At 35.4% G+C, this 22,366-nt stretch overlaps 1 protein-coding gene across 11 annotated transcripts in view; it reads left to right on the top strand.

The window, feature by feature from the left end:
• zdhhc14 (zDHHC palmitoyltransferase 14) overlaps nucleotides 1–22,366 on the top strand; it is a 71,326-nt gene that overhangs the window by 28,675 nt on the left and 20,285 nt on the right. For all 11 annotated transcript variants that reach the window (XR_015517952.1, XR_015517949.1, XR_015517955.1 and 8 more), the window contains exons 5-8: nucleotides 5,084–5,132; nucleotides 9,133–9,235; nucleotides 14,584–14,693; nucleotides 21,529–21,631. Coding sequence is in view for 3 of the 11 variants with exons in the window: in XM_087297787.1 (XP_087153913.1) it covers nucleotides 5,084–5,132; nucleotides 9,133–9,235; nucleotides 14,584–14,693; nucleotides 21,529–21,631 (365 nt within the window). In the remaining 8 variants the exon portion in view is untranslated. The remainder of the gene's footprint in view (nucleotides 1–5,083; nucleotides 5,133–9,132; nucleotides 9,236–14,583; nucleotides 14,694–21,528; nucleotides 21,632–22,366) is intronic.

The raw sequence follows: 22,366 nt of genomic DNA, 5'->3' as shown, positions 1-22,366 counted from the left end.
ATTTAGGTGTGCAAATTTTTGGACTGATCTTATGTTTTATTTTTTCCCCCATTTTTTAATATCTAATATATATGCACAGATTTATTATTGTAAAGCGTCATATAGAAAAAATCTCTTTGAAATAATCAAATGTAATGATTTTTTCTAAGCACGAGGTGACAAATGTTTTTGTTTTATTTAACTTTCTTTTTTCGTAATTATATATATATATATATATATATATATATATATATATATATATATTATTATTATTTTTTTTTTATTATTATTATTTTATTTTTAGGGGTTTTTCATCTTTTTCAAAAAGTGCACTAATCTGTCATCAAACTAACCAATACATCGAGCTGTGGTCTGTGTGGTCCAAACACCCTAGTATATTGCTTAGATATTGAGCGCCGTCTTTCGGATGAAACATGGAACCGAGGTCCTGACTCTCTGTGGCCATTTGAAATCCCAAGATGTCCTTTGAAAGAGATTAGGGGTTTAACCCCGGCATACTGGCCAAATTTTGCCCACTGGTCTCTGTCCATCATGGCCACCACTAAGCTGTAATGTGGTGTATGGTCTGGCACAATATGGCTGCCGTCACGTCATCCAGGTGGATGCTGCACACTGTTGGTGGATGAGGAGATCCCCCCCCAAAAATGTGTAAAGCACTTTAAGTAGCCAGAAAAGCGCTATATAAATGTAAGGAATTATTATTATTTTTATTATTATACACCTTGTTTTTAGAGCCAAAATATTGCAAAATTCTAAACTTCAGTCACAGACTTCATGTGGCGATGGAAAGTGTGTAATGCGTGACTGTCATTTATGACTTTTGACCTATTTGCAAAAAGGAAAATGTTCAGATCAAGAATCTGGAATTGAATTTGGAGATTTTGGAATTGAAATGCAACTCTCAGAATTGAATCATGAATATCTAAAGAGTCTTTTATAGGACATTATGATGGCGACTGCATGGGAAGCAGAGAGAGGGGAACGATCGGCAAAGGACCTCGAGCCGGGACTCGAACTCGGGTCACTTTGAGCACCTCACTGCTTTGTGTCGACGCTTTAACCCAGGGGTCACCAATCTCTGTCCTGGAGGGCCGGTGTCAATGCAGGGTGTAGCTCTAACTTGCCTTAACACATCTGCCTGGGTGTTTCTAGTATACCTAGTAAGATCTTGATTAGCTTGTTCAGGTGTGTTTGATTAGGGTTGGAGCTAAAATCTCCAGGACACCAGCCCTCCAGGAACAAGTTTGGTGACCCCTGCTCTAACTACTAGTCTATTGGCACCAAAGTTTTTTCATATCATATTTGCGTGGACTATTTGCACCAAAATGCTCCTTTAAGACCTACAGTAGTACTGGTGCTCTGTCAGTGTGATGTATTGGTACGGCTTTCCACCATCGATCGGCTGTGGACTGGCAGGAGTAGACCGCAAGCCGCTGACGAGGCAGTTTTTCCTCCTCTGGTGAAGTGATGGAGCGGCTGTAAGCCTGAGCTCAGCGCTTGTTTACTGCACACAGCTGATCAATCGGGCCGTGAGGGCAGGTCCACTTTGGGCTTGCCGTAGTGACAAATGGCTTCTGTAAGATGTTTATTGGACAGGGCACATTCAGTGCGGCTTTATTTACCCACCGATCTCTCCTCAGATGCCCTCCGGAAAGCATTAGCATTAAGCACAGCGGCTGACTTTGAAGCAGTCCAGAAGGTGATTTAGGTTGCCAGTGTCAAGACGGCGGCTTGGGATTGTTTTTAGTTTCTCTAGCGCATCGTGGGTACTGAAGAATTATTGATTTGTCTATTTATTTAATTACTTTTAGATATTTATATTATTTTAGTTTAGTATTAAACAATTTAGTTTAGAATTAAAATACCCAAATATATAAGAAAAACCCCTGCAAAAATCAATAATATTAGCTCTTTTAAAGGGGACACATTATGCAAAAATCACTTTTACAAGGGGTTTGACCACAGTTGTGTGGCTACAGTCTGAGAATATAACCGGCTTCTCGTGGTAAAAGTTTATTTATTAAACTATTTATAATCACACTTGATAAAAACAGTCTGCAGAAACACTTTGATTGACATCAGAGGGATAAAGTCCCGCCCATTGGTGATGATCTGTCCCTCATTAGCATAGGACATTAGTCCTGTTTTGTAAATCTGCCACTATGCTGATACACAGGCATTTGTAGCTCCGCCCTCTTTTAAAAAGAGCTCAATCTCATTTGAATTTAAAGCGACAGTCACCAAAATGGCACAATTTGGATCAAAGCCTAAAAGGGGCAGATTTAAAGAGTCAAAAAACATTGTTTGTGGTGTATTTTGAGCTGAAATTTCACATACACACTCTAGAGACATCAGAGATTTATTTTACATCTTGTAAAAAGAGGCACAAGTAGGATATTTTTTAACCTAGTGAGCCTAATTAACCCAGTTTTAAATTGCACTTTAAGCTAAATATTAGTTGTATCTTGCCAAATAACTAGAGAATTGTGTACTGTCAAGTTGGCAAAGATAAAAGAAATTAGTTTTCATTTATTAAATCTATTATGTTGAAAACCATCTCTCTTTCCAGTAATCAGCACTTGCAAAATACTTTGGGAAAATAATCCAAATTTCTCAGGAGCGCTAATATTTTTGTATGTTCTGGCATATTGTATTATATTATTTGCTAGTACAGCCAAATACTAACAAAAGTGATGAGTTATGCTGCTTTTTTTAAACATGCGGCATCACACTGATGCTATAAGCAAAATATGTAGTCATTAACTCAAGATCCTTCCCTCAGGATGCGATCACAAGACATTCCCTTTGGATGTTATTATTACCAAGTATAATTGCAGATGGTTCTCAGCTGACCACTTGTGATTAGATAACCCGCGAGACATTAACACTATAGGAGCAGAACATCCACTGTTGGATTGGTTAACAGTGCATCTTAATCACGGCTCGAAATTAACTTTTTTACTTGGTAGCACCAGTGTAATAACAGTTTGCTTTTGTATAATGTTATCATTATTAATAGTATTATTTATTATATGCATATTTAAATTTGTTTTATTAAAAACAAGCTTAGATTTGTCCTCCTGTCAGGTTTTAGACCATATGGAACACAGCATGTGTTTTAGGATATAACTCTGGTTTTTAAGCACACTTCGTTATTATTGTTCGTTTATTCGATTGCTGGAAATTAGAACCGAATTTAGAAATAGTTTTGAAGCAAATATTTGCGCTTAACAAACAAAATAATTATTTATAGGCTAATTATTGTCTGTGCATAAAGGTTTCCCTATCCACGAGAGTGAAAGTAGATATTGAGAGGCGTTATCTCTCATTCTCGTCCTGTAGATCCTCTGTTTAACTTTTTTTCTTGCTAGTGAAATGCTTAGTTTTTCAACTTACAAAGTCGTCATTTAAATAGCAAATGCGCTATAGCGCAAAGCAACTGGTTCTTAAAGGGAATGGGAGATGAGACTCTGATTGGTTTATTCTCAAAACACACCGATAACTCATTAAGAGAATTAGCTCAACCCTTTTAGACCATGCGCCACGGCGCAAAGCGGATTTTTCCATCCTTATATTAGCAAAAGTGGATTCTGACACGCCCTGAATGCGTTTGCGCCTTGCGTTTTAAACTTTGCGCATGGATTGTCAAAATCGAGCCCCTAAAGTTACTAATAATGGCACATCTTATTAGTGATCATGTGCTGAATGTTAATCCCCCATTTACACTTTTCCAAGAGTGGATAACAGAGTAAAGGCTAAAGCCTTTCACTGTAAAGTCTGTGGGACGGGGTTTGCAGGTAACAACGTTTGCCACTGAATCTACACATTTTAAGCGTGAGAGGTTCTGTATAATCCTTTATTTAATCCTCACGATGCTGTCAGTCGTGCAAGCGGCAGCTATCTGTAACATTTAACACAGCTCATGAAAAGACCGTTATTGCTATGAAGATGACGTACAAATAATAAGTTATATATCAATATAAATGTGGGGCGGGGTGATGGATCGCGATGCCGGCTCAGCATCGTGAAGTTTGTCAGCCATCGGCGATGGACGATGGCATCGTCTATCGGCCCAACCCTAATATATAGATCATTGGGGCTGGTGGGTCATGTGAAAAACTCCTCATGGGAATCTTCCAACGTAATGGATTCTAAAGCCTGGTTTATACTTCTGCGTCAAGTGACTGGCATAACCCACGGCGCATGCAACGCCCGTAGCTGTGCATTTATACTTCTGCGCGCTGTCTCTGTTGGTCTGCATTAACATTTCCGAAACGCTAGTTGGCAGTGAGGTGTAAATGTTCCTCTGTGTCGAGTTTCTTCGCTGCTGTTTTGCTTTTCCTGAACACTTCCTGAATGTACAAGTGGCTCAAACTCGCTCATTTTGAGGCAGGAACCGGCGGACGTGCAACAACTTTAACTATGAGGTAAACACAAAACAAATCTTTCCATCCGGAGCTCCTTCACGGGACTCCACACTTGTAAACAATCGCTCTATCAGGCTCGCACCATTCACGTGACTCTCGGTCCCGCCCAGACTCTTCAGCGCTAACAAGCCGACCAATCACAGAGCTTGCGCTACGCGTCGTTTCGACATGTAGTTACATTTTTTGAGAGCTGCACGTCAGCAACACTGACGGCCACGACGATGGGCTATGCGTTAGCGCCGTAGCATACGCCGGCGTTTGACGCAGAAGTATAAATCAGCCTTCAGTTACGGTCACAAAAAAACTCACGGTGAAGGGTCAGCTGGAGTATTTTTAACTCGCGCAAGAAAGGGTTAAGGATCACCAGACCACAGATACAGCTCAGTTTTATTTAATGTTTTACATCTACATCACAGGTAACCTGTAAATGAGTAAATTAACTTGACTTTTTCATTTTTTCTATCCCTTTAATAAGCTGTTTTTACTAGCATCACCTCTATAGGTTTCTCATAAAAGTGTAGGATTTCAAATGTCCGCAGCGTCTGGTTAATTCCTTCTCCTTGTCATTTCTGAATGTGCTGTCTGCTTTTTGAGATTTGCGTTTCGTGTTCCTGTGACAGCTTTTCTTTGTTACATAACCAGTGCTTTTCCTGCAGGATCCAACAGGACTGGCTTTCTTAGTGCTCTCAAAGACAGCCCTGCTAGATATCCTTTCACTAAACTGTGTGTGTGTGTGTGTGTGTGTGTGTGTGTGTGTGTGTGTGTGTGTGTGTGTGTGTGTGTGTGTGTGTGTGTGTGTGTGTGTGTGTGTGTGTGTGTGTGTGTGTGTGTGTGTGTGTGTGTGTGTGTGTGTGTGGGAAGAGGCTGTGCAATAGGAGTCGAGTCTATTTCTGGTTTCACACCTCTAGAACACAATTGCAGAAAAGCAGCTCATACTCACTCTCTTTACATCTTGTCGGTGGCCCTCTGGTTTCAATGGAAAGAAATATGTTTTTAAATACGGTCTGTGGGAAGTCTTTCCGTATCCGAGATGAAAACGGCGAGACCCCCAGAAAAGGTGATTTTCTCGGTGCCTGCGCAAATATGCGGAGCGCTGATTTATATTAGCACGGGGACGTCTCGCTGTCGTGTTCATTAGTGAGAGCGGCTTCCTGCTCATGGTCAATTATTAGCTTGTCATGCATCATTTATTGCCTCATGATAGACTCTCCCATAAGCAATCAAGCAAGTCAACACATGCTAGTGCCAGCAAAAACAAGCGTCGCAGGGCACAAACTGCAAATCGTTTTCTTGATCGTCGATTTGTCTGATTTTTCATTAAAATGTACTCGTAAAGGAGACAAATTTAGTTTGAAGCTAAATTTAATAATATATTTATTTTTATATAATATATATATATGTTATTTTCAAGATCTGAAGTAAACTATCTTTCAGCATTATGGCAGTAAATGCCCCGTTAACTAGTATTTAAACTCATATTAGTAGCATTTGACATTGAATAAAGCACATAATCAGTACCTGAGGTGATCATTGTGTTTGTAGTTTATGCTGGGTTTTTGCCGCAGCGGATAGAATAGAATAGAAATTATGCGAATCTCTGTTGTTGATGATTAAAACATTAAAAAGATATCTTTTATCATGTTTCATGTCGCATCTAGTTAAGACACAATGTGATATGTTTGTTATGTTTGTCATGTCGCGTCTAGTTAAGACACAATGTGATACAACGTAATTTTTCATATATTTTTATTCTTGTTTCAAGGAAAAAAAACGCCCAATACACCGTTAGATGTATGCTGTAATATTTTCTTACAATTCCTTTATTAATGAAATTCACTGTTTCCTCTCTGAAAACATGTAGTACCCTGAGTTGTTTTGTAAAATTACTTTTATATCAACTCTATTCATCAAAGATTCCACTTAATAAAACAAGATTGCAGTTCCCACAAAAATATGAAGCATTATTGATCATAACAAAATCAACATTCAAGGCCTTTTGATCATTATATATTTACAAAATATATTTAATATTTAAAGTTGTCATAATTTGTTTTACAATAATAATGTATGGTTATTTAAACAAAGCCTCGCTGATCTTAAGAAACCCCTTTCAAAAACAACAACGAAAGCCTTTCAGTCTATTAAATAAATAGTATGACAGTACCTTTAAAAAATGCGCCTTATTGATCAACCCATTTCATTTTTGTACTGTTAGCACATTAGTTTAATTTAGTTGTTTAGTTTAGTTTAGTTGTTCCGTTTCATTTAGTTGTCCGGTTTTGTTTAGTTAAGTTGATTAGTTTAGTTGTTTTATTTTGTTTAGTTGTTTCGTTTAGTTGCTTTGTTTTTAGTTGTTTTGTTAAGTTTCATTTAGTTTAATTGTTTTGTTTAGTTGTATCATTTAGTATTGTTGTTTTGTTTAGTTGATTTGTTTAGTTGTTTCATTTAGTGTAATTGTTTTGTTTAGTTGTTTTGTTTAGTTTAATTGGTTTGTTTAGTTGTTTCGTTTAGTTGTTTCGTTTAGTTGTTTCATTTAGTTTAGTTGTTTCATTTAGTTTAATTGGTTTGTTTAGTTGTTTCGTTTAGTTGTTTCATTTAGTTTAATTGGTTAGTTTAGTTGTTTCGTTTAGTTGTTTCATTTGTTTAGTTGTTTCGTTTAGTTGTTTCATTTAGTTGAATTGTTCTGTTTAGTTGTTTCGTTAAGTTGTTTCAATTAGTTTAGTTGTTTTGTTTAGTTGTAGATTTAGTTTAATTGTTTTGTTTAGTTGTTTCATTTAGTTGTTTCATTTAATTTAATTGTTTCATTTAGTTGTACATTTAGTTTCATTGGTTTGTTTAGTTGTTTCGTTTAGTTGTTTCATTCAGTTTATTTGGTTTGTTTAGTTGTTTCACTTAGCTGTTTCATTAAGTTTAATTGGTTTGTTTAGTGGTTTCGTTTAGTTGTTTAGTTTAGTTTATTTGATTTGTTTAGTTGTTTTGTTTCGTTTAGTTGTTTCATTTAGTTTAATTGTTTTGTTTAGTTGTTTCATTTAGTTTACTTGTTTTGTTCAATTGTTTTATTTAGTTGATTTTTTTCCATTTAGTTGTTTAATTAAGTTTAGTTGTTTTGTTTATTTGTTTCGTTTAGTTTTTTTTTCTTTTAGTTGTTTTATTTTTTTTTCTTTTAGTTGTTTCGTTTAGTTTAGTTGTTTAGTTTAGTTGTTTAATTAAGTTTAGTTGTTTTGTTTAATTGTTTCGTTTAGTTTTTTTAGTTTAGTTGTTTCGTTTAGTTTAGTTGTGTTGTTTAGTTGTTTTGTTTCGTTTAGTTGTTTCATTTAGTTTAATTGTTTTGTTGAGATGTTTCATTTAGTTTAGTTGTTTTGTTTAATTGTTTAATTTAGTTGATTTTTTCATTTAGTTGTTTAAGTTTAGTTGTTTTGTTTAATTATTTCGCTTAGTTTTTTTTCGTTTAGTTGTTTTGTTTAGTTGTTTCATTTAGTTTGGTTGTTTCATTTGTTTTGTTTAGTTGTTTTGTTTCATCTAGTTGTTTAGTTTTTTTGTTTAGTTTAGTTGTTTCATTTTGGTTAGCTGTTTTGTTTCATTTAGTTGTTTGGTTTAGGTTTCTGTTAGTAATGACTATGTTAAAATTAAAATTTAAATGACTATGTTAAAATTAAAAGTTAAAATTTATATTTTAGAAAACCTGTAAAATATTTTGTTGTTCTCAAACATCACAAGCGTCAAATCTGTAGTTTGAATGGGTTTATAGTCCTACTTTTGATTTCCCTAATTCTGTGACACTAAAGGGGTGATGAGACAGCTGAAAATCCATCTTTTTTTTTTTTTTTTTTAAATATATATAAGTTGTCATTTATTTCTATTTCAAAATAGACCCTTTTCACATTTCCGGGTTTGTCCGTAGCGGAAGGCATCATAATTTGGCGCAGTGAATGGGAGAGTACAACAAATTTTTTTTACAGTCATTTTTGCTGAAGTAATAAAAGAAAAACTCCACGATGGTGATATCAAGACTTTCAGAAAAAGAGAAAAAATAGTGCGAGACTTAAAACGACAGCCAGAGGAGAGAATAACATCAAATTTACTGTCCTGTCCCATAGACGCTGCATTAGAAACACCTCTCATAAGCGGTAATTCATTTTTTGTAATTTCGCATATAATACATACATAAATGCATATAAATGTTCATACGTTTTTTTAAAAATCTAAATATTAAAAACTTTTAAGAATTTAAGATGATGATGAACGTTAACACATCATAACAGTTGTGTGAAAAGAGACCGTAATAAAGTAGGTTTGATCAAACAAAGCCTTGCTGACCTTAAGAAAACAGACTTTCAGACTTAAAATAGTATAAAAGTACTAGCTTTAAAAGATGTGCCTTATTGATAAATTCAGCCTGGGTTTTTGTGCTGTTAGCACTTACAGCAAGCAGCTCCTTAACAGAATTTTGTCATACATTTGTGTACATTTTCAATTGACCATTACATTAGCAATTCATCAAACGACAAAGAAAAGCCCTACAAATGGGCATGTGTCCAAAGTCGAGCGCACTTTCAGTGTTTTAAAGCTTTCTGGATTTAAAAGGTGGAATAAGACTGAACACAGACCCAGTGTTTCCAGCATGTCATTTGGGCCACTTTCTATGTAATTGGTTGATGTGGTAATGTATGTATGGATTTCTATTTGTTTTCCTTGATGTTTGCACTGTCCTGGAAGTGGTGGTGTGCTTTTTTTCCGTCTGGTCCATTGTGGGACTGTCCGGGTTTCATACCTACCTGATCAGCTCCAATCAAACCACCAATGAAGATGTGAGTACATCACTTTTACTCTTTCTGTTTTCTCTAAATGTTCATCAACTAATTAATCATGCTGCTATATAATAACATCCACTGGTATAAGAATATAAACCGAACTGCATGTTGTTGCATGATTACAATGACTTAACAAATCAAGTCAGAAGTGGACATTCATGAATTCCCACAAGAGTACAGTTTGTTTTCCCAGTAGAGATTTTCAAAAACATATTCATTAAAGCCAGAAATGAACACATGAAGTTGATCAACCAGCTTTGATGTGAATAACAGCATTACAACTTTGGCTTGAAGCTAAGAAGTACATGAAAATCTGACTGACACGACACTATGGATTTATAGCTGCTTTAGGGCATCGCAAATGATGCAATTCAATTAAAAACAATGGAGAAATGTTAAACTATATCAATATTGAGATTAATATAAGTGATTACATTTAATCCGAATACAGCTCTGCATTACCTTTGGCATCATGAAAGTCACATGAGATATTTTGAATAAATAAAAGCTGAAAAAATGTAAATGTATAAAATAGAAAACATGTTTATGAAGTGCGTTATTAGTATGCTAATGCAGTTTACATATGGTGTATTGATACTAGTATGGATGTATATTTTATTATTATTTTTGTTTATTTTAATTATTAAATTATTTAAATAATTCATAATATTTACCCCCTATTCTTCTTTTAGGATTTTGAAAGCAGTCCTGGGGTCCGTTCTTCGTACCTCGCTTAAATGACCCAAGATGATTTGGCAGATCCTGGATCTGTTCATCTTGATAATTGATCTCTGGCAAATTTGGTTCATCAAACAAGTTCGTGAATCAGATTAAAATGTCTGGAAATCGCTGCGTGTGTTGTGAAGGACAGATCTATCGATCCTCGAAATCATGATCAGCAATACAACAATTGGCTGGTGGAAAAGCAGCGTAATGACATCATCTGATTAATATTCAATTGTCCAAGTGAGCTAAATTACATAAAATTAGTAGTAAACGGTTTGTTAAATATGATATGCAATAATTTTACACCTTGTTGTGGGTTTTATGTACCTATAACTTTATATATACATAGTTAAACATTTTTACTATGTTTCCAAGTGTATATAACTACTACTGTAAGAAAATATCAGCATTTGGTACATACTTTTAGTATTATCTTTGCTTGAACTGACCCGATCTAATCCTTTTTATATGAATTGAACCTGCTCCCGACCAGGTTTGAGCTACCAGAACTGTTGCTATGACAACAACTCTCGGACCAGTTTTGAAGAACGAAACAATCCTGGATCATATCAAATTGTCCATAACCAAATACAGCTAACTGTGTAATCCACATACGAAGAACAGACCCCAGGATGCTCACCAAATCTGTGTTTACCTTGAAAAAATGCTGACTTCCATATAATTTTTTTTACGTTTTTCACAAAACGTTTTTTTTACTAATTTAAGTGGATTGAACTTATAAAATTAAGTTGTCAAAAAAAACTGAAGAATTGTGTTGATTCCACCCATTTTAAGAAGTTTGAACAAGTTGAAAGACATTTTTTAGTCTATTTTTCAAAAATAATCTTAGAAACTGATATATTTGGAAATACAATTATATTATATTATACTATATTATATTATATCATATTATATTATATTATATTATATTATATTATATTATATTATATTATATTTATTATATTATTCTATATTATATTATATTATATTTTATTATATTATATTATTCTATATTATATTATATTATTCTATATTATATTATATTATATTATATTATATTATTCTATATTATATTATATTATATTATTCTATATTATATTATATTTATTATATTATTCTATATTATATTATATTATATTATTCTATATTATATTATATTATATTATTCTATATTATATTATATTATATTATTCTATATTATATTATATTATATTATTCTATATTATATTATATTATAATATTCTATATTATATTATTCTATATTATATTATATTATATTATATTATATTATATTATATTATATTATATTATATTTATTTCTGTGATGACCAATTATTATTTACATTAACATTATTACATGATTCTTTAAAAGTCTTATATGTTGATTTGGTGTTCAACAAACATTTCTCACAATACAAATATTTAGCTTATTTATTATTTAAAGTAATGTTTGATTATTCAGGATAGGAGAACAGTATTTAATTTAATTTAGCAATAAAAGAACCTCTTACTTTTGAACCACTGTATATTTGAAGATGGATACTTTCTATACTAGCTTACTTTGTCAAAAATAAAGGTCACAAAATCTGTCACTGGGGTGGTACCTTTTCAAAAGGTATATGTTCGTTCCTAACAGGTCATTAAAGGTACATATTTAGTACATATAAGGTACAATGTGTACCTCACAGTACCTTAAAAGTATAAACGTGAACCTTAAAGGTACAAAAGTGTTAACTAAGTCCCAATCCCAATTCTACCCCTTAGCCCTTTCCCTTACCCCTACCTCTCGTTTTGCGCGTCTCAATTCTCTTTAGCTTGAAGGTGTAGGGCTAAGGGGAAGCGATATACACCTCTTCGAAAGGAGATTTTTCAGGACCACACTCCAAACCAAGGGGTAAGAAATGTTCCCAGAATACTCCAGCCACAACGGCAGAATAGTTGCACCCGGATACAAATTAGTATTTTTTTTGGTCATTATTACGAACTTTTACGACAAACAAACGCGTTTTAATATATTCATAACCGCATTCGTGTTTTACCCTCATGGTTTTAAAAAACCCGCTAAAATAAAAAACACTAAATTTCACGATCTATAATTCATTATCATAACTCCTGTATAGCAGTTCCACAACATTCTGACACTCAATGACACTCAAATATAAGGGTGTCAAAATTAAATGTTTAGGTGCACCACGATGCAGACGCAGACAATTCGGTATCGGTTCAGTAATAATCATAACCGGTTATTTTGTAGTGACATCATTTTTCTCATATGCCCTATGTTGCCGATGCTTACTATGGCGAGGGAGTGCAACTGAACCGTGAGACACTGGGTAGGTTCACAGCTCTACTCAAATACCCTCTCACAAAAGTCTGGTGGCTGGGAATGGGCTTTTTATAGTGTCTGCTATAATGTTAATGCTGTTTTTTGTGCGTTTACATTGATGAATATGGCCACGGTGTAAATACACAATGCAGTTACGATATTATTGCAACATTTTATCATTAACATAACATAATTTATGCCTTCGGGGATTTATTGAAGATAAATACCAGAAAATAACACAACCGGAATAACTACAGCAATCGTGATCATCTGATCTTATATGAAGCAAGAGATCGCGATGACATATGATGGCGTGTGCAGGGGTAAATGGTAAATGGGCCATAATGCTACTAATATCAAAGGGCTCGGGCATTCTGACTGAATGGTGAAACATCAAATTCTTTAAAACTTTTGACGTTTGTTAAGCTTACAATTGCATTACATGTTTAAAATAACCAATAAAATTAAGCGACAACTGTCTCATAAGCTTTGTTTCTAAACATTCGAATCAAACAAAATGTTTTCAGGTTGCCCATGCTAATGCACACTCGAAAGGAATAAGATCACGACTCGAACCTCATCTATGGCTTTTCTACACATTATCATTCTCTGGATAATGCTTTATCTGATCACGCTGCTCTTCTGAAGTAATCTACAACTTGGTCTTGGTGATGAAAAAAATCCAGAATGTGCAGAAATGACAGCGACTCTTTGTTGTCGTCATGTAATGTGTGTTTGACAGGACGGACAGTTCCTCATGCTCGTTTCATACAGATTACAAAACCAGAAAACTTTTGTTTTTAAGTGTAGTTGGTTCATTTTAAAGTAGACATCGCTATAAAAGCACACTAGAAACGTCAGACTATAGCGATTGATGATTGGCTCCTGCAAGGGTTAAATTTGCCATATTAGCCACTTTCACACATACAGACCTTTCCGGAATATTACCGACAATTTTCTGGAAAGGTTGTATGTGTGAACAGGCCCTTTTTGATAATACCGGTAAATTCGTTCTGGCTATTTTCCGGAAAGAGAAGTTGTAACATTACTGGTTATTTGCCGGAATGCTGCGCTGTGTGAATGCAGAAGGAAGATTGCCGGAAAGAGCGTGTGCATGTCTAGAACGTGCTGACGTGAGACGTCTACTTTAGCCAATCAGAACAATCAGACGCGTTCACGTCCGCACGGTTTATGGGAATAAAAGCCTTTGAATATTTTTTCACATATTAGCGGCTGTATGTTAGTCAGTTAACATGCTCCTTCTTGATGCCAACTGTGTAAATAATTATCGATAAGCTGCTTATGATAAGCCGTTGTTTGTTTACCTTACGTGTCGCGTATGCCCGTGAAGGAGTGAGCGCCAGATCATATCATGTACATCTGGACATGCGAAAGTGTTTCTTTATATGTTTTTATTAAAGTTGTTCACAATACTGATCCATTCACAGAGTTTGTAATGTAGTCAAATGTTTACAAATACAAGCGCAGACGTTTAGAGCTCATTTCTGGTTAATGACATCAGAATTTACCGTATTTTGTAATGAATGTGTGAATGGTCTTTTCCGGAAAAATTCCGTAACGTCCTCGCCTGTGTGAACAGCGCTTTTTTGAATTTACCGGAAATAAAGTCGTCCCAGAAATTTACGGGTATCACTGTGAGAAAGGGGCTATTGACTGTTACACTTTTCCCCATTCAAAACTATATGCTGTAGTCTTTGCTAATATCCACCTTTACTGTATAAAAGTGTTGACCACCCCAGTGACAGATTTTGTACCTTTATTTCTGAGTGTGCTGTATATTTAAATGGCATAAATATACCGTCTATATGTCGAAAATATGCAAGACATAACCAACTATATGATTCAAAGCGACAAAAATTTAGTTTTGGAGCCATTAGCGAGTTTATATGACTGATGTGTTTCCTCAAATCTCCGGCCAGCAGGTTGATTCTGGACCCTGCAAACATAGTTTATCTAAACGCGTCCCTGTAGGAATTAGACTATAACCCAAGATCAAAAGAAACCCGCGGAAAGTTTGACTAGCCGTTACAGGAAGATAATTAATGAGCACTTCAAAAGATTTGGTTTAAAGATCAGTGGGTATTTTTTATTTTTACCGTAGCGCTTCACAGGAAGGAAAGTATAATCAGCCTTAAAACTCTTTTTCCATCATCGCCCCGGTTTATCACGGGGTTTATTAAGGCTGCCTGTTGTGTCTCTCTGTCTGCTCTGAAGTGGGCAGTTTAGCCCTTTCAGCTACTGTGAGTTCTCAACGGTCACATCACTGTTTCAGATCAAAGGTTCATGGTCATCCAAACGAGGCAAAGGCAACTACAACCCCTACAGCTACGGAAACTTCATCACCAACTGCTGCGCGGCGCTGTGTGGACCTCTGCCACCGAGGTGAATGCAGTAACTCTTGCTATTTTTCTGTATTTGTCCAGCGGTTGGTCAAATCCAATGCAGTATTATGCGTATTCCAGAGTATTGACCCTATTCTTCACATACGAGCAGACGTTCCATTGATTTCTAGAAGTTAAAAACAGCTCGTTATGCTGCTTGATGTTGCAAACTGATATTTTCTAGTTATCATACCTGTCGACCCTCCTGTTTTTCACAGGATTCTCCCATATTTTACAGTTATATCCCGCTGTCATCCCTTTAAGGTATTTTGTATTTCTCCCATATTTTCAGTCTTTCTCTGAAGGGTGGCAAATAAACATTAAAAAGCCGATCCTGCCTATATGCAACCCATACCTCCAAACCACCAGGGGCCGCCCCTTGCTCTTAAATGCGAGTTTGTTCTGGGCTTTCGCTTTGTTTAGGCATGAAAACACTTTGAAGTAAATATAAAAATGGTGGGATTCCCTTTCCTTTTCATTACAGGTGCCGTCTCCCCTTCATATGCAATCCTCAAAATGCACGACTGTCAGCTGACGCGCTCCATAGTGATAAACAGACGCTGTTTCTCAAACAGATTCTGCACACGCGATTTGAAGCGAAGTAAAAGTCTGGGTTTTGGGTGCATGTTTAAACAGGCATATAATAAAAATGATAACATCTAAAGATGTCGATCTTGCTGTTTTTTTTTTTTTTTTAAACGCGACTAATTTTGTCCTAAATGAGCATAAAACGTTGGGAAAGCAATCGAACGCTTTCATTATAATGTTAGATGTGTGCATTTTTAAAGTTGCACCTCTGTTATTTAATGTAATCAAATGAAAAAAATCAAAATAAATAAGAGATTCATTTGTTGCTTTTTAATTTGTTTAATTCGTTTAGAATTCGTTGATTCTATTTCATTATAATAACTATTATTTTTAAAAAGCTGTTTGCTAATTTATTTGCTGCTAATGTATACATTTTTCTTCTTTTGTAAATAATACTAATAAAACATATTACTGACAAATTAACTGTTTATTTACAATGAAACAGCTCTAAATGAACATATTTAGTAATTTGGGAATTTTTTAAGGGGGGTGGGCATATCCCTTATTTTCACATTCCAATGTTGACAAGTATGAAATATATTCTTCTTCTATTTTTATATGTAGTCATGATCGCTTCTTTGTAGGGCAAGTATTTTGACAATTTTTTTTATTATTGCTAGTCATTTCTCACATAGTCGACTGAATCGAAACAATTGCAAAAACGAGCACACCTCCGCATTACAGAATAAGGTCAATACACTGTGTTCTAGGAGTGTAAACATACAAAACAAATTGCATACAATTCAGTTTTTAAAGATCCCCTTTGAAATGTAGATTATTTTCATTTAGATTTTTATTTATTTATTTTAAGATTTGTTTTTGACCTTTTATTAGATAGGTATTGAGACAGGAAGCGAATTTGGAGAGAGAGAGGGGGGTAGGGTAGGAAAATGTCCTCGCGCTGGTATTTGAACTGTGGACGCCCTGACATGCTACTGCACCATATGATGTCGGCACACTAACCACTAGGCTATTGCGCAGACTTAATTTCGAAATTTGACAGGGCAGGACATATAGTAGCTCCTCCCCTTTTTATAACACGTTTTGTATTCAATAAACACATAAAGGTGTAGGTGAAAGGGAATTCTTTTCTAAATAATATCAAATATATAAATATTAGGGATGGACAGATGTGGATTATTTTAGTCATTAAAATAAAAAGTGCTACCTTGCATGGGTAAACATAAGGTAAGTTAACTTAAAGACTCATTTAACATCATGAAATATGACATAACTTGTCATAAATCTGTCATAAACATGATTGTCATGAGGCCATATAAGTAGGGGTGTCAAAATTAAATGTTTCTTCGGTGCACAATTCGGTATCAGTTCAGTAATAATTATAACCGGTTATTATGTACTGACGTCATTTATCTCATATGCGCTATGTCGCCGTTGCTTACTATGGCGAGGGAGGTGAGCGCGACTATTTACAACACTCCAACTACTTAAAAACACAGAAACAGTGCACAATGTTACTGTGTGTGTGTTTGCTGGACAGTCTCTCACTGACACTTACAGCAGAAGCTCCTATTTCACTGTGATTGAGAGAATGAAAGTAAACTCCATTTCTCTCACTGTGGCCCATTTGACCTGTTGGTGTGACTTTTCCTCTCCGCTGTTACAGCGATATTTCTGGATACAGACATGAGCGTGTGTCTGCAGAGTTTTCTTCACTGCGTCTATAATGGGTCAGCCGTAATCGCCACTGCTGTTTATCAGTGTTTAAACTAGGCTTTACTCATCTGTGAAGAGCGCCAGCGCATAGAGCCAATTTCAGTTGAGCACTTGACCAATCAAAGGGCTGTAAGAAAGAACTCGCTAGACAAGGCTCAGAAAGCGAGTGGGATATTTATATTTGTTTTTTTGCTATAAATGCTCGTGTTGTTTAAAGGTACAGTTTATATATCTGACTGTTTGTATTAAAGAACAAAATTGTATTAGAAACAGTATGTATATTTATACATTTTAATACAAGAATTGCTGCCGTGACGAAAATAAAAAAATGTATGGAAAGCATCGTCAACGCACCGTGATAAAGAATTAAACCAAATTGATGGCATGACAATCGCAACCCAACCATGAGATCAGTTTAGGTTCACACCTCTACATATAATTGTGTAATTGTTTTATGATCACTTTTCCAGTAGATGGAATTTAATTAGTCATTAAAATTGGCAATATTATTATAGCGTCATTGATATTTAATGACATTTTGATTACAAATTCTATTTGTACCACTAGTTGAGGTCAATAAAACTATTAATGATGCTGTCATAAAATTCATGACACAATTATAATGGCATCATGACAATCATGTTTATGACAGATTTATGACGAGCTATATTGTCCTGGTCAAGTTGTCATGACAAAGACTGGTTGTGATGTATTTGCTTGTCAGGTTGTTCTGTAAACTATCGATTGAAAATATAGCTTAAAGGGGCTAATAATTTTGACCATAAAATGGTGTTTAAAAATTTAAAGCTGCTTTTATTCTAGCCAAAATAAAACAAATAAGACTTTCTCCAGAAGAAAAAAATATTATCAGACATACTGTGAAAATGTCCTTGCTCTGCATAATCTGGGAAAAAATTTTAAAAAAGAAAAACAAAAGTCAAAGGGGGGCGAATAATTCTGACTTCAACTGTATATTTGGATCGGCTGTTCTTTGAAGCACATATTTCCAATGAGCCTGTATTACAGAAGTGTCATTTTTAGGTAAACCATACCTGTCTGAAGCACCATATGCAATATTTTAAGAGAAATGAAAATTAATATCAACTCAATGTAATAGTTTAAGCCAGGGGTGTCCAAACTCGGTCCTGGAGGGCCGGTGTCCTGGGGTCCGTTCTTCGTACGTGGATTACTCAGTTAGCTGGATTTGGATATTGACGATTTGACACGATCCAGGATCGTTTCGTTCTTCAAAGCTGATCCGAGAGTTGTTGTCATAGGAACAGTTCTGCTAGGTCAATCCTTATCGGGAGCAGGTTCAATTCATATAAACAGGATTAGATCGGCTCAGTTCAAGCAAAGATAATACAGAAAGTGTTCCGAATTCTGATATTTTCTTACAGTAGTGGTTATATACACTTGGGAAAATTGTACTTTTTTTAACTATATATATAATGTTATAGTCATTAATAACATAAATAAAGTTATACATATTAATAAAACGTATGCAATCTGCACCCTCGAAATGAAAGTACAAAGACTGCCACCTGGTGGTGCACAGAGATAACTTATTGATATGAACTTTTTAGATCGCTTTAGTACAAATTGTGTATAATAGGAATGCACAATATGTGACGTTTTTTAAAGCAATAATACATTTATGCAGTCATAAACATGTTTTCATAGTTAATATGCCAATGATTTGATGCTTCACAAAAGTTTACCAATATGAAAATGCTTTTGAAAACATCCAGTTATTCTTTACACCGATTAAAAAACGGCTACTATTATAAAGAAAATCTTTTCTAAATGTAGAACTAAATACATTGATTTGCATTGAAATACATGATGAATACTCTTGTCTTGACACATGAAAGTGTAAAGCCTGCAGCTCACAACAAATGTGGAAGGTTATTGCGTGTCATTTAACAAACCGTTTACTGCTAATTTGATGTAATTTTGCTGACATGGATAATTGAATATTAATCAGATGATGTCATTACGCTGCTGTGCTGTCAGCCAATCGTTGCATTGCTGATCATGATTTCGAGGATCGATAGATCTGTCCTTCATAACACACGCAGCGATCTCAGATCAGTTCATCCAGACATTTTAATCTGATTCGTGAACTTGTTTGAAGAACCAAATTAGTGAGAGATCAGTTATCAAGATTAAAAGATCCAGGATCTGCCAAATATTCTTAGATCATTTAAGCGAGGTACGAAGAACGGACCCCTGGAGAGTTTAGCTCCAACCCTAATCAAACACACCTGAACCAACTAATCAAGCTCTAAAGCTGCGGTCACACTAGTATGTGTGTGCGAAAGTAGTACGGCGATGCGAAAAGGGGGCGGGATTAAACAAGAATATTAGACATTAAAAAAGCGAGCGATTGCTCCATGTTTTAAATTTCTGTCCAGAGAGGTCATGTTTAGATCCTCGATTGGTCTCGCATAGTCAAGTGATACGATTTCGCTGGTCAGAGTTCACCAAGCTTGACCTTTGCACCGCAGAAACCTGCAAAACTTGACGCATGACCCTGTGTTTCCGGTCTGACGCATTCGCGTACGTATGAATGGAAGTCTATGTGAGGAAAAGCCCAGTGTGACCGCAGCTTTACTACATTTATTTAAAACTTCCTAGCAGGTGTGTTGAAGCAAGTTGGAGCTAAACTAAGCAGCCCTCCAGGACGGAGTTTGGACACTCCTGGTTTACCCAGGTTAAAAAAAAGTGCACTAAAATGCACTTTAAGTATACTTAGTACACCTTTCAGTAATGTACTAAAAGTGCTCTATTTTCACACTCTAATTTTGTACTTAATGTACTAAAAGATAGTATTAAGTATATGTTAAGATAAACTTAATACCATCTAAGTGCACTCAACTTTGCTATTTTGAGACACCCTGAAATTGAACTAAAATGTGCTTTTAACATACTATATCTGTATTTTAAAAATATATATATTTAGTTACAACTAGAAATATGCTTGAACCCTAATTTTAAACATTTAAATATATTTATGACTAATTTAAAGTATAATAGTAATATATTAAAAGCATATACAAATTGTAAAAAAAGTGTGCTAAATACTGTATTAAATGAAGTTTCACAAACTGGCCACTCATCTACACTCATTAGTTAGCCAATCGGATCGATCCAAACTCACTATAAATAACCTAGCTAAGGTCTACTCCCTTATCTTCGATTTCCGAAGAAACCCCCCATCCACCCCTTCTCCTCCTATCCTCTTTTGCCGAGGGGAGCTCTCGAGAACACCTGACCTCGTACTCCCCTCACATGCTTTATGGACCTGGCGGGAGCCCTGGGCTCAACTATCTCCGAGCTCAGGGTTCTCTCCCGGGACAGCATGCCAAAACTGCTAACTTGCTAACAAGTTGTCAAACAGTATCCAAGTGTGAACTTTTGAAAAGTATTTTGGGAAAATGTGCTTCTACTACAGTACATTACTAATAGATTTTTAATAAAGTCAATTTAATGTAAACTTAAATTACCGCACACAAAATCAATTTAAGTGTTAGTGATAAAATTGCATTTACATTATGTGTACTTAAGTACAACTTTTGGGAAAATGTACTTCTACTACAATAAATTACTAATAGATTTTTTATATATTAACTTATTTTAAACTTTGGATTAGGATGTAAACAGTGTACTAAAAATCCACTAATGTTTAAAGCATTTAAAGCACACTTTTGAAAAACACACTAATAAATCTCTTTTGGATGTTTTTTCTGTAGTGTACTTTATTGTAGTACACTAAAAATGTATTTAAGTATTACTGGTATTTAGTATACTTTTGTCAAGTGTACTAAAGTCCTACTGAAGTATAAACATACTTTTAATTAGTATATTTATAGTGTAAAACCATCAAACTTTTATTTAACACAAAAAATAACAATGTACTAAAAATGTATTTGCAGGTATTTAAGTGTATTTTAATTGCATTTAATTATATATTATTTTTCACCTGGGTAAGCTATTTAGGAAAAGGGCATTCTCTCTTGTCCTTTCTACATTCTTGCAAATCTTTTTTTTTGCTTGACAACATTCATATCTCCGCATCAAAAACGTAATTACCGCTCCGCAGGAAGAAAAAAAGTCAATTTCACATAAAGATATCCATCAACGTCCTCAGAAAGTCATTAGCCAGGCACGATATCAGCCAAGGGATTCGCGCTGATCTTGTGAAAAGATTTCTTGACCTCAGCAGATTTCTCGCTCCTTCCTTTAAATATAAGAGGCGAAAAAACTAATCAGCGGGATGAGCGAACGTCTCGGATAAGCCTGGAATGTGTTCAGATGGTGGTTTGCCGACGTCACGAATCTGCTCGCACACCCACACGAGAGCTCCGCGCACCATTAATGACTTTCTGATGGAGCAGAAGTGGGCACAGCATCACTGGCTGCCATCTGCTCTGTGTGTGGGCATGTCGAGCTGGAGGTGGACTAAACACACATACATACTCATGCATCCACCTCCCTCCGCCTCCCTCACCCACGTACCTGACTCATAACGGGAATGTTTCATGCATTTCCTTTCTCTCTCTCTGCAGTTTGATTGACAGAAGAGGTTTTATTCAGCCAGACACGCCGCAGCCTGCAACCCAGACCAATGGCACCAGCGCCTGCCCCCCCAATCAAGTCCAGAGTCACATGGTAAGTCGACCATACCATATCTGTGCGTGTTTTTGTTGGGGCTGCACGATATTTCTCAAAGATTATCATTATCGCGATGATAGTATGTGCAATATATACATATCACAGGCGTGTGATAACCTGCATTTATTTTCTGCTTAGGTTGTGTGTCTACATTTGACCAATCAGACGAGGTTATTTTTATCCCCACCTCCTCAGAAGTTTCTGTTCTGCTATTGGTTGAGCTTAAAGATTCAATTTGTGTTTATTTGTATAGCACTTTTACAATGTAGATTGTTTCAAAGCAGCTTAACGTAGAAGTTCTAGATAGTGATGTGCGATACTAAAATATGGATATCTCCGATACCAGCTTTGTATGTTCTAGAATTGCTTTTCTTATTAAAATATAGATATTTCAATAATTTGAAGCAAATATCTATTTTAATGGAAGTAAAAATACTGCGGAAAGTAACCACAACTACCCTAGTTTCTCTGAATAATGCCAACTTAGTCGGACTACTTTTTCTTCCGCCTGCAAAGTCATGTGCGTAATATGGCACTATACCACTGCAGATCAAGCTAGCTAGCCACTCTGTCAGTCCGCTGGCCTGGCACATGTTTTTAAAACAGTGAGGTACTGTGGTAATACTACAAAACTAATCAAACTTCTACATAGAAATCACAAAACAGAATATGACAACATCATGACTAGACGGTCTAATGCTGCGTTCACACCAGACGCGGCACGCGCATCAA

The sequence above is a fragment of the Danio rerio genome, chromosome 20, assembly GCF_052040795.2.
Source record: "Danio rerio strain M-AB ecotype USA chromosome 20, GRCz13ab, whole genome shotgun sequence".
NCBI lineage: Eukaryota > Metazoa > Chordata > Actinopteri > Cypriniformes > Danionidae > Danio > Danio rerio.
This window is presented reverse-complemented; position numbering and strand designations above follow the sequence as displayed.